The sequence below is a fragment of the Pinus tabuliformis genome, chromosome 6, assembly GCF_031772625.1.
Source record: "Pinus tabuliformis cultivar Carrire ecotype Pingquan chromosome 6, CPIR1, whole genome shotgun sequence".
Lineage (NCBI taxonomy): Eukaryota > Viridiplantae > Streptophyta > Pinopsida > Pinales > Pinaceae > Pinus > Pinus tabuliformis.
The window spans coordinates 1,675,446,007-1,675,458,757 of record NC_142292.1 but is presented as its reverse complement, the minus strand read 5'-3'; the positions used below and the strand labels follow the sequence as shown (position 1 = coordinate 1,675,458,757).

At 37.1% G+C, this 12,751-nt stretch overlaps 1 protein-coding gene across 2 annotated transcripts in view; it reads left to right on the top strand.

Annotated features, from left to right (window-relative positions):
• LOC149265403 (ubiquitin-associated (UBA)/TS-N domain-containing protein) overlaps positions 1–12,387 on the top strand; it is a 211,635-nt gene extending 199,248 nt beyond the window's left edge. For both annotated transcript variants that reach the window (XM_089429365.1, XM_089429360.1), the window contains 2 exons: positions 11,620–11,739; positions 11,846–12,387. In XM_089429365.1, the coding sequence (XP_089285491.1) occupies positions 11,620–11,739; positions 11,846–12,022 (297 nt within the window). In that variant the 3' untranslated portion in view covers positions 12,023–12,387. The remainder of the gene's footprint in view (positions 1–11,619; positions 11,740–11,845) is intronic.
• Positions 12,388–12,751: the final 364 nt, after the last annotated feature.

Sequence of the window (12,751 nt, the reverse complement as noted above, 5' to 3'; positions counted from 1 at the left end):
TAACAAGAAGTACCAAATATTTTCCCTGTTGTCGCACATACAAAGTATCATCAGATTCACTGCGATGAAAACCAACTTTCTTAAGGTAATCATCCATCTTGGCATACCAGGCTCGGGGTGCTTGTTTTAACCCATATAAAGCCTTGATCAATTTGCAGACTTTATGTTCTTGTCCTTCCACTTCAAAACCTGGTGGTTGGGTCATATATACGTCCTCCTGTAAATCCCCGTTGAGAAAAGCACTTTTTACATCCATTTGATGAACTTTCCATCCTTTTTGAGTGGCCAATGCAAGTGTTAATCGGATGGTGTTCCATTTAGCTGTTGGAGCAAAGGTTTCTTCATAATCAATGCCTTCCTGCTGCGCAAAACCTTTTGCGACAAGTCGTGCTTTATACTTGTCAAGTTCACCCTTCTGATTATACTTAATTCTGTAAACCCATTTACAGCTGATGGGTTTAACATTTGCTGGACAATCAACAAGTTTCCAAGTGTTGTTATCAATTACTGCTTTATATTCTTCAACCATAGCCTGTTGCCATTCTTTATGTTTTACTGGCTCTTTGTATGTGGAAGGTTCAGTAAAATCATTTGCTATCAAGGCAAAATTGCCTTCACTTCTATGTGCTCTTCTGGTGCCAGTTTTATTATGTTCATCAGGCTTTACATCTTTCAAAAGTTGAACTGCCCATTTCGGAAGTTGGTGCTCACTTGTTTGTGCTTCTGTAAAGTCCCCATCATTATAAAGAGGATTAATATAAACTGATGTACGCCGTTCAGGTGAAGAATGTGGAGACTCACTGTCTGAAGAACTGCTGCTGCTTGGAGATGCGGATGAACTGCTAGAAGACTCGGATGATGTTGTTGATGTAGATGGACTGGATGACTCATCTTCAGAGGAAGGAAAATCAAGTTCATACCAATTTGGTGAAGTTGGTTGACTTTGCATTTTGCCATTTCTTTTACTTCCCTTAGTTTCCAATTTGTAAAGAAGACTTTCAATTTCTTCAGCACTCTTACTTTCTGTTTCATCAAAAATGACATCCCTGCTCACAATGAATTTTCCATTGGTCAAAAGATGATACCCTTTCTTCTCATCAGAATAGCCAATCATTGTGCATTTTAAACTTCTTGAGTCAAGCTTAGTTCGTTTTTTTTTCGGAACTAAGGCATAACACACTGACCCAAAAACTCTGAGATGTTTAACTCGAGGTTTGAAACCAAACCAAGCTTCATAAGGTGTGATTCCGTCTAGAGAAGCAGTTGGAGATCTGTTTCTTAAGTAGACAGCTGTATGTATTGCTTCCGCCCAATATGTTGGACTTAACCTCTTAAAGGTTAACATGGATCTCGCCATTCCTAACAAAGTGCGATTCATTCTTTCAACTACTCCATTTTGTTGTGGAGTGTAAACATTAGTGAGATGTCGTCTTATGCCATTTTCACTGCAATAAGTTTTGAATTCATTTGAAGTGAATTCTCCCCCATTATCCGTCCTGAGAGTACCTATCTTTTCTTTGACTTCATTTTCAACAAGTTGGCGAAAAAGTTTAAACTTATCAAATGCTTCTGACTTGTTCTTCAAGAAGTAAACCCAAGTCATTCTGCTGAAATCGTCAACGAATAGTAAGAAATACTTGCAACCACCAAATGAGGTTTGTAGTGGACCACAAACATCACTGTGAATTAGTTGAAGCCGCCTGTTTGCTCGCCATGAACTTGTTGGAAAACTTTCTCGGTTTTGTTTGCCATAAATGCAAGCTTCACATTTTGCATTTTCCCTTTTGAATGTGGGAAGTCCTTTAACCATTCCTTGTTTCTGCAATTGAGAAAGACTCTCAAAATTCAAATGTCCATATCGTACATGCCATAGTCTGATAGGTGAAATACCTGTAGTCACTGCCCCTGCAAAATCAGAATGCCTTGGAATAACTGTCCCTTTCATCCGTAACAGTTTTCCATCTTCATAACCTGTCATAACTGTTTTCAAGTTCTGTTTCACTGAATTAATCTTCACTAAACCATCTTCCATAATCACCTGATGTCCTGCTTGTTGAATCGTGACTAAAGAGAGCAAATTTTTCTTGAAACTAGGTACATACCATACATTGGAAATCAATTTTTCTCCAATGTCAGGGAGAAAAACTTTTAAGACTCCTTTTCCATAAGGAGTATGTTTTGTATCATCAGCAAGAAAAATTGAATTAAGTTGGCATTCTTGAAAATTCCAGAAAAAATCACGTCGACATGTCATGTGCTGAGTTGCCCCGGAATCCAAGATCCAGGCATCTTCATAGTCACTTCTAAGATGAGATGAAATTTGTGATGCTGGTGAGGAAGTAAACACATATTCTGAGTTATCTTCATCTTGATCATTTGCAAATTGTGCTGAATGCTGCTGAAACTTGGGAATTTTATTAAGTGAAGTTCGACAATCTTCAGCATAATGGCCAACTTTGTTACATCTTCGACATACAATTTGACTTAAGTCTCTTCCTCGTCCTGAAGATTGTCCTCTGCCTCTGCTTTGACCTCTATTTGGAGATTGTCCTCTACCTTGACTATTATATCCTTGTCCTTGAAAATTGCCTCTTCCTTGGTTGTTTCCTCTACCTTGAAAATTATTTCTTCCTCCTCTGTTAAAATTGTTGCCTCTACTTTGGCTTCGACCTCGATTATGTGTTGCTTGATTCTGATTCCATCGGCCTCTTCCTCGAGAACTATCTGCTGAAGACTTACTTGTGCTGGCTTCTGTGAGAAAAACATCTTCACCAACTTTCTTCTTCTTCCCAAAAGTTTTATCATGCTGACTTAACATTTCACAAAGTTCATCAAACTTTAATTTCTCTAATTTCCCAGTTACTTGTAGAGTCTCTAAAAAGTGTGTGTAGGAAGAAGGAAGTCCAGCAATTACAATTGTAACCATGAAGCTATCATCAATTGCGGGAAAACCAGCATTAATAATTTCCTGCCTTATATTCTTAAGTCTGGAGAGATATTCAAGAATATCACCATCTTCAGTTAATTTTTGTTGCAACAATTTTAGCTGTAGATCAACCTTCTTTGATTCTGGCTGAGTATCAAAGAGGTTTTTAAAAGTTTTCAAGGCAGTCCATGCATCTGTGGCATTCTCTATATGTACATACATTTCATCATTTACAGACGATTTAATAAGAGCTAAGGCTTTAGCATTCTTGATTTCCCATTTTGCCAGTGGATCTGCATCTGTGGGTTTATTCAGCTTTACATCTCCATCACATATTCCTTGCCATAATTCATTGTAAATGAGTGTGCTTTCAATAAGACGATGCCACGTTTTATAAGATTTAGTGCCCTCAAGTTTGTCAGAATCAGAAAATAAGTTAATCAACTTAGACATTTTTATCGATGAAGAGACGCACCAAGAAGCAGAACAGAAAGGACAAGATAGTCAACACAACACACCACGCAAAAAACACGATCTATCGGGGCTTGGCCTTGACCCTCGAATAGTCGTCAAAACAGGAGAATATTGACTGAGCTTTGCACTTGGCTCTAGTCAATTTCTCAAATATTTACAAGGCAACTTTCAAAATTTGACTTTTTACAATGGTGCTTTTGCACAACCTGGTAAAAAAAAAAAATTACCCCCCCCCCTCAAAGTAAAATTACTTTGAGTTACATTTATCTCCTTTGAAAAATTAAAAAAAAACTCCTTATTGCTACAAAACAAAAGTAAATTTCAAAACATCACCCTTATTACTCCATTACAAGTTTTTTTTTTTTTTTTTAAATACTCTTAAAACCTCACTCAGCACTCTATTACAAAGCTTTTAAAGCTCACCTTATTTCTCCCAAAAAAAAAAATCACTTATTACACAAGTAAAATATGCCTTCCAAATTACATATAAATTGTCAAAAAGCCAAAGCACTGTTCGGAGAACTGAAGGCAGGAGTCCAAGACTCCTCAGTTACGAGTTTCTGAACATCTACCAAGCAATTCATCTTTGGTTTGTTGAAGTACCCCGGGAACATGGCAGAGGATCAAAAGCAAGTAAATTTAAGTGAAGTTCCTGTTTGAAGTATGCTCGTCAGAGATGAATACAATGTTGGCTGATAGGGATACTGGTCATAATGGTCGTTGACAGAGCTCAGCCAAAGAATTTTGGGATGACCATGGCGGTTTATTCGGCCATATTTTATGCTCTTAATTAATGGATATTTCGTGAATTGCTACACTTGAAACGGTTGACAGATCAAGCAAGAATTTGCAGGTTTTTCAATGGTAATTACATCTGGAGGCTCGAGAATTTATAAAAAAAATTGCCAGTTTTGGTACATGCCAATTTCTATTATGGAGGACGTGATCGTGATGAATCAGTCTATTTAGCGACTGATGAAGTTCTATGCTGCTTGGTTACTTTCACGGAAAGTAAATTTAGAAACTAAGATCATAGTTAAAGGTGTCTGGTTCTGTACACACTTAAAAAAAAAATCGATTTTTTTTTTTTGAGTTGACAAAAAAAAATGGACTTGTTACTTGCAGAGATTTTGAAGAAAGGAAATGGGGAATCGTCAAAGAAACCGGACTTGAGTCCTAAATTGGATCCCCTTCTTACCCGGGCAATTGATGATCTGTAGCAAATTAAATCGAAGTGATCGGGGAAAAAATGAGGCCACATGCTAGATATCCTGTAAAAGCTTTAAAGCAAACCGACACAGTGTAAATGTAAACGCCCCGGTGTTCTGCAATCAGTTGAGACTGTAGCTCAGGCACTGGGCGGGACGAACAGCACTCGAAAATGGCCGCGGTGGGGTGCGTATTTCGCCTCTGCCGTTGCGATTCCTTGTCGTATCCACCTGTCGTTCAGCAGTCCACCTCGTCTTCCTGCGCTTCACAGATTTCTCAGTCTCGGTGTTCTTTACACAACACTAAACAGATAAGTTGGATTTCTCTACACGCTGTCCACGCTATCCCAACCAGTCAACAGAGCAACACGAGTTTGGATTCAAACAGTTTGCAGCTCTCCACACTGTTCAAACTAAATCAATGCTATTTGAAACATAACAATTTTCAATTGAATTCCAACGGAGATTTAAAACATAGCTCTGCGCCCTCTTATATTCAACTTACAAATTTGAATTGGTTTTCAATAGCCTCAAAAAAATTGATTTACAGATTTGAACAATCTAAAATCAATAAAAATTTTCTCTTTTGAACAAAATTTTGACAAATTTCATACCAATTGCTGAGCATTTCGACGGAGTTGAGTTATTCCAGGATCTGATAGAGCTGGAATCTCCTCCTCAAATCAATTGCTGGAATCTCCTTCTCAAATCAACTGCAGCATTACCATAGCTCTGATACCACAATAATGGCAGAAGTGTCCTCAGACACGTAATTTTATTAATCAGAAAAAAACAATTACATAATTGATTTGCAAGAGCTTACACCCGAACAACTAAACACTCTTGCAATGAGCTATTTATAAGCTCCATGTCCTAACTACCTCTAATTATGGATCACTTACAAGTGTCCATTTACAATAAATGCTATTCAAACCAACTAGCTAACTAATCTCCTATAATAGAGCCTAAGATACGACTCATTTGGAGAGTCATATCTTGTTACAACAATATACTAATTCTAATTGTCTCTAAAATAATTAATCATTCTAGAATAATTATTAATTTAATATCTTAAATTAATAATTATTTTATTTCAATTTTATAACCTATGATAATAAAGTATTTTTGGATCATCTAACATTTCCATATCGAGCAGTGGGAGCATTCCTCTTTCCTTTGTTGTTGAACCTGTTGTTCCTTTGATTTCCATTGCCTTAGTGGAAACATTCCTCTTTCCTTTGTTATTGAACCCGTTGTTCCTTTGATTTCCATTGCCTTTGTAGTTGTTGTTGTCATCATCCTTTGGAGTATCCTTCTTGTGAGGACACTCTCTAGCATAGTGGCCAAACCTATTGCAATTGTAGCATCTTCCTTTTCTTCATTCTTTGAATCCCGACTTAAATCCTTGACCTTGTTTCCTTGGACCAACATTGTTCTTCTTGAGTGGAGAAGGCGGTAGGATTATTTCCGTTTGAGGGCTTATCTCTTTCCATCATTCTTATTTCTTCTTGGGTGCATCTAGCCAATAATTCATCAAAACCCGAAATCTTGTCATTGTTGAAGATGGTGGTGTTAAACAGATCCCATTCTCTTGTAAGGCCTCCAAGTGCAATAAGAGTGAGCTCCCTGTCACCAACAACTTCTCCAATAGATAGGAGATCATTCTTGATTTCGGTAATACTCATGAAGTACGATTGAATGGATTCTCCTCTATCCATCTTTATGTTTTTCAACTTGTTCTTGAGAAAGAGAACTTGATTTCCATTATTTACTTTGAACATCCCAACCAACTTGTCATACATCTCCTTAGATGTTTCAAAATCAGAAATATAGGCAACCAAAGGCTTGTGAATAGAATCAACAATAATTTTCTTAGCTTTGGCCTTACCTTTCTTGTACTTTGTTTTTGCAGCAACGGGTGCATTTGAAAGAGGCTCCACTACTCTTTCTTTGACATAGTCCATAACATCATTTTCTTCCAAAGTCAAATCCAAAGTCATCTTCCATGCATGATAGTCGGATTTGAAGTATGATGTAGTCGTCATTGAAGCTAGACGAATATTCTTGTTCAACAACTTTCCTTAGTGATTGCTTTTCTCACTCTTGCTTGGGCTTTGTCTTCACTTGGGCTTTGATACCATGTTAAATTTAGATAACAATGATATGTTCTATGCTTAGCACAATTTACGTCAATGTTCCTTTAGCAGCCCAATAACAATTTCCAGTAGATTCCAGTAGCAATCACATTAACCATTAATTACATTGGCAGTAAATGCAGATAGAACATTAAAACAAATGTAGAAGAAAAGCCAAGACAAGAGAACACAGGATGTGGTAGATGCTAGGGAAAAACCCCAATGTGGAGAAAACCCGTTGATCAAATCTTCTTATTATTATTCAATAACAGAGAGAGAGAGTACAAAAATCAAATAGAATAGCCCAATTCAAAGTCAAATCAACTCTGTCAAATTCTACAATCAAACGTCAGCCCTAAACATAAATTCAATGCTGGTCAAATCTGCAGCAAAACACCTCCTTTGAAGCTCGGTCAAAGGCATTCCAATTCAGCGTCCAAGAAAGGTCAAAGTCAACCCAAAACAATCCCACAAACTCTGGTCAAAGTCGGTCAAACAACAGTCAACCTTGTGGTCAAACAGGCCTGCGGTCAAATAGTCCCAAACTTTTCAATTTTCGTGCCAATCAATGCGGTCTCAAGAAAGCAAAATTTTTCCCTTAAAACCGCAATCAAATTCAGTGAAAACAACCTCGGTCAACGCTGGTCAAAAGTTTGAAATTTCGGTCCTGTTTTAGAGCAAAAAATCTGCCCCGCTCGCTGCACGTGTGAGAGAGAGAGAAGATGCCCAAGCTGTATGAACCAATCTGTTGTAGAGAGAGAAGAATGATTGAGTGACTGTTGTTCAAATGAGAGAGGTCTCTTCTATTTATAATGTTTGATGTGGGTGAAAAGACACATATATTGGGCTTCTTGAGCCTACATTACGCTGAGGCCGACCTGAACAATTTGTACATGTGAGAGAATAAATTCAAAATCACACTTCTGCTTGTCCAATGAGATGATCTTTATATCAAACTTGGACCCTTCAAAAAGAGGAATCCAATGCAATAATCATCTCTATCATATGAGCTGTCCCAAGGTGGAATTTGGCCCTAGTTGCCAATTTTAACATGTGATCTTTCACAAAGTCCAATATGATCCCTCTAGTCTTTACATCTTCAGATTGTGTTCAACTGCTTGTGTAGGATTCGAAGGAACTTGGATATCTTTTCTTGCAAGTTACCACATGCTATTTTCCATTAGAACAATGTTGATCCTCTCCTTTCATGGATTGAAGTTTGCAGCCCCCTCCAACTTGTCCTCAAATCTCCAACTAGATGATGCCATCTCACTAGATTGATTTTAGCCACAAAACCCTTGTTGCAAAATAAAAATCTCGTTGACAAAATAATTTGCTGCTATAAAACCCTTGTGTTGTATGATCTCCCTCCATAGAGTTTCCAATGCTTTGATACCATGCTAAAGATCTAATATCGGATCTGATTTATTTATACCTCAACAATTATTTAATACCCAAAAATACTTCACCCAAAAAAAAGTGAAAACTGTTGGAAAAAAAAGTCATTGGTACTTTAACTTTTATAAATTAAACTTGCAATGGAAATAAAATAGGGAATTTAATCAGTCACACTATAGCAAAAAAATCGTCCAAAACAATCTTCCTTCACTTCATATTTTTTTAGGAAAATTAGGGCCTAGATCCATAGAGAATACATAGAAAAATTACATTCGTTTGTTACGCGGAAATCTTCCCCTCTTGAAAATCAGCGTCAAGAAATTCAACCCACTGGAAATCGACTCTCTTGGAAGAATTCGACCCTTGGAGAATTTAGCCTCCACCACTAGTGGATCGACCCTTCCTTCTCCTCTCGTATGAGCCTTGCGCATTTGAGAAGTTCAACCCTTGGATATTTCGGCCCTCCAAAACTCGACCCTTATTTCCAAAGTGATTGAGGGCTAGGATTAAATCCTTGTTTTTTTTTTATCAATGGTGGAGATTAGATCTAATTGACTTAAATAAATAAATAATTATTTATCCTTAGAAAAACATTAGCCCAAAGTTGACATTAATTAAAGAATTAATCAATGTACTTAGGAAAGTTAAAACTTAGGAAGAAGATCATATTAGTTGCTCCTCTTGAACAACTACCTAAAGAGGACGACTTCTTCTCCACATGCTAGACACAAATCTATGCAAAAGACCTTTCAAAGCTACAAAATCAACAACAAATACAATGAAAGTATTTTATGTACATAGTTATAATAGATCACAAATATAATCAGTTACCCAAACTTCCAAAGACATTTTAATACATTTAATGCAATATATTACAACTATGTAGTACAAACTTTTCTTTAGGTATCTAAGCTATGTTACACGGGTACGACTCTCAGCCATTGGAGAGCATGTACCCCACGCTTCTAGGAGCTTGGGAGCAGGTATGAAACTCTCCAAAACCGCTGGGAGTGTTCGCGGGTACTTTGGAACCTTTTGAGAGCGTGACTATGCAGATTTGGACGTTTCGGGTACTGGTTTTGGCTGGGCATAGGACCAGATCACTCATGGCCTCGCGTTGGATGATGGCTCTCATTACCTTGCCCCAGTTCTATTCTTGACCTAAAAGCGGCTGGGACAACATGGCTCCCAAAGTGTATTTTGCAATGTATGTGCGTGGTTTGTGATCAAAATGGAAACAATTGATCACGCACTACCCCAACTATTGTTAGAGGAGGCAGAGAAGGATTATGGTTTCGATTTTGTGCACCCTTTCACTGTGTTTGGCGAGAGATCTGTATTGTGCATGAATCTAGAGACCTTGAATACAAATTATATTGATGATGTTTGCCTGCACTGGGATGACTTCCGCATTGATCCTTTGTCTGTGTTTTGGTTATAATTTTGCTTGAGTTTCATCTCAGATAAAGCAATTAGCGTGTCAATTAAATCGAACTTTGTTTATTGATCTCCTTTGTTTGTTGTTATACACAATGATAATTGCACCCATAGACAACTAGGGTTTCAGAATCCATATTTTTTCCAACAATAAAAAATGTGTAGATCATTCATATATACCCCTAATTTCCTATTGGACACTAATTAAATATTAAAGATGTGATATAATTTTATTATGCTAATGAGATGACATTGCTATTGTTTGAGTGTTTATCTTAACCATAGATCTAAAAAGCACGGAGAGGGATCAAATCTCTTTTCACTTTAAAAGATGTTTGCGCATCATAAGATTTGATCCATCTGGACACTGGACACTTGGTAGATCTGGATAATATAACTATTTTGATACTTATTATGGATTAATGTTTAAAAATGCTTACCAACCACTTTATTTATATAGTTATTCTATTTAAAATAATGTGAAAGACTTATTGAAATTCCAAATACTCAAACAATTCTATTTTTAATGTATATTAAATTCAGTGTTGCACGACTCTTATAAGACCTCCGATTACCCGCGGATCTTGAAGGGTTTTAAAGTGAGACGAGTCACTCACATAGAACCCACAGTTTCTACCCGTACCCACCAAAAACTGCATAAAACTTGGCTGCCTGCATTGAACCTGTGAAGAACCTCATATGACCAGCATAATACCCGTGGAGACCCTCAAAATTCGATTTTTTATTTTATTTTAATTTTGAAGATCATGTGGAAGAAAAGGGACCGAGTCAATAGCCAGACGAGTCTTATACGAGTACGAGTCATGCAACATTGATTAAATTTTAATATATATATATATATATATTTTGTCACTCCCAACTTGACATTTCCTGTAAATTTGGGCAAAGCTTCTAGGTGTACCAGAAAACTCATCCGCGAACCAAAAACTCATGCAACATAGTATCTAACTGAAGAATCTTGGTAGGTGAATAGGGACGTCAGTCACTCTACCTCATCTTGTATGGAATAATAATAATTTCTGTAATTTCCATGGAATTGTTTGAGTTACACTAACATGAGTGACATGTAGCTTTGCACTTTACAAATAAAAAATTATCTCAACTTTCCAATAAGACAAACACTAAATATTATTTTAAACATGCTGATCACTTGTGTAATCACTAAAAGACATAATAGACTCTTAAGACAGAACATGTCAAAATCATGAGCTAGGGTGCAACAGCTGGCATTGCCTTAAATGTTCAAAAGTGGACGTGTTTCCCAGTTAACACCATAAGGAAAACCTGACAAAGAAATGTCCTAGGCACCGCCTTTGCCATTTTGTACATAGTAGACAAGCTTTCAAGGTGTTCAATATGGGCAGGAGTCACTTAAGGAGCAAACATCCAGCTGTAAGTACTGGGATTGAGCATCACTTCAGCAAAAGGCCAGTTTGATAAGGGCACTAGTTCACTTGAATGCTTCCGATTGCTATCTTTATGAAGCAGTAAGCCAAACAAATATTAGCACTAGCTTACAACTAGATGCCGCATAACATAAAAGTAACTTTTAAATGCAATAGGATTTATTAATTATTTCCTCAGTCGGTAACTGCTATTTAATGAAGGTTGCATCTTTTGGTTGCATTCTCCACCGTGATTTTCATCCACACTTGCACCATATTCTATTTGCATTGTAATGAATTTAATAAGCCCGTCTACTGCTAAATAATTGTATCGATTTCTTGAAGCATCGCATCTTTCCTAAGGTGAGATGTGGGTAGTGTGTAGTGAGCAAGTCAACTACCATGATATGACTAGTGAATGAATTGAAATTTCTTACATCTGGTGCTCATGGAAATTGTGCAATAGTTTTTTATTTCATATTTGGTCTTTAACTTGATTCCAGAAGACATTACCTTCAGCCTTCAGGTGTACTTACTGCTGTGATTGTACATGTACGTCAATCTTGGTTATTTTAGAGCATCGAAGAGTTGAAGTCCTTTACCGGATTACTAAATTTTGTAAAGCTTTGGAACAGGAAGATGATGCAAAAGTGAAGAGAGCATTCCAAACTCTTCTGACATACGTAGGTAACGTTGCAAAAAATCCAGATGAGGAGAAGTTTCGAAAAATTCGTCTTAGCAATCCCTCATTCCAGGTAGCATTTCAAATTTGATTTTATCCAGACACAAACTTCTTGTTTCGTAGCCATCTGAGCTTGAATAGAATCTTGCCATCTGACAATTTTTGTCGCCTAAATCTAGGAACGAGTGGGAAGCTTGAATGGAGGAGTGCAGTTTCTTGAGCTGTGTGGCTTTGTGAAGGACGAAAGTGCTGAAATTTTGTTTTTGCCTCGAGATAAAGTGGACATGCCAATACTGAATTCAGCTGGAGCAGAGCTGAATTCTGCCATAGTTAATCCCTTCTTTGGTGTTCTTTAGTCCTGTCTGGGCAACCTTGTTAGCACAGATATTGAAAAAGAAAAGGGCACTAATTATTCTGATGCGAGCCTAGTGCTTATATATGCCAATATATAAAAGTGGGTATTTTTGAGAGACAAGCTATTTCTTTTTCTGAACGTTCACATTAAAGTACAGAATGTATTCCCATAAATAGGTGATGCATCTTCTTGAGAATGATCCAATTTACCCACCATTTCAGGGGCTGAGTGATTGATTGTTCCATGCTTTTAACTTTCTTTCCACAGTAGTTTCCAGTTATTTTGGATGAATGTATTGTACCATCGTAGTTTTAAACATTTCTGAATAAAATAGAGGAAGTATCAAAAGGTGCATTCCTGCCACAAGTATGCTTTTCCAGTTTTCTTCTATAAGGGGAAGTAATAGTAAAATCTCTTTTACAAGAAGAGCACAGCTGGCATGGTCATATTGACGATTAGAACTTTCCAACAGGTAGAATGTGGTTAATTATTGTGGTATGCAAAACCAAAATTTTCGTAGAATTCTGATTGTTTTGTTTTATTCTTAATGAGGGCCATAAGATGGTGCTTCTTGGTTTCCAACTGTTTTCCTAAAGTAATTGTGCGGGTGAGGGTAGTCATAAAAGGGGAAGAGAAACGTCACGAGTATTCTCTCTATTGTTTTGAGGGCTAACCTCCAGCATTTTTCCAGATCCTTCACCCTTATAAGTGAACAGAGTTTTGTCAGAAC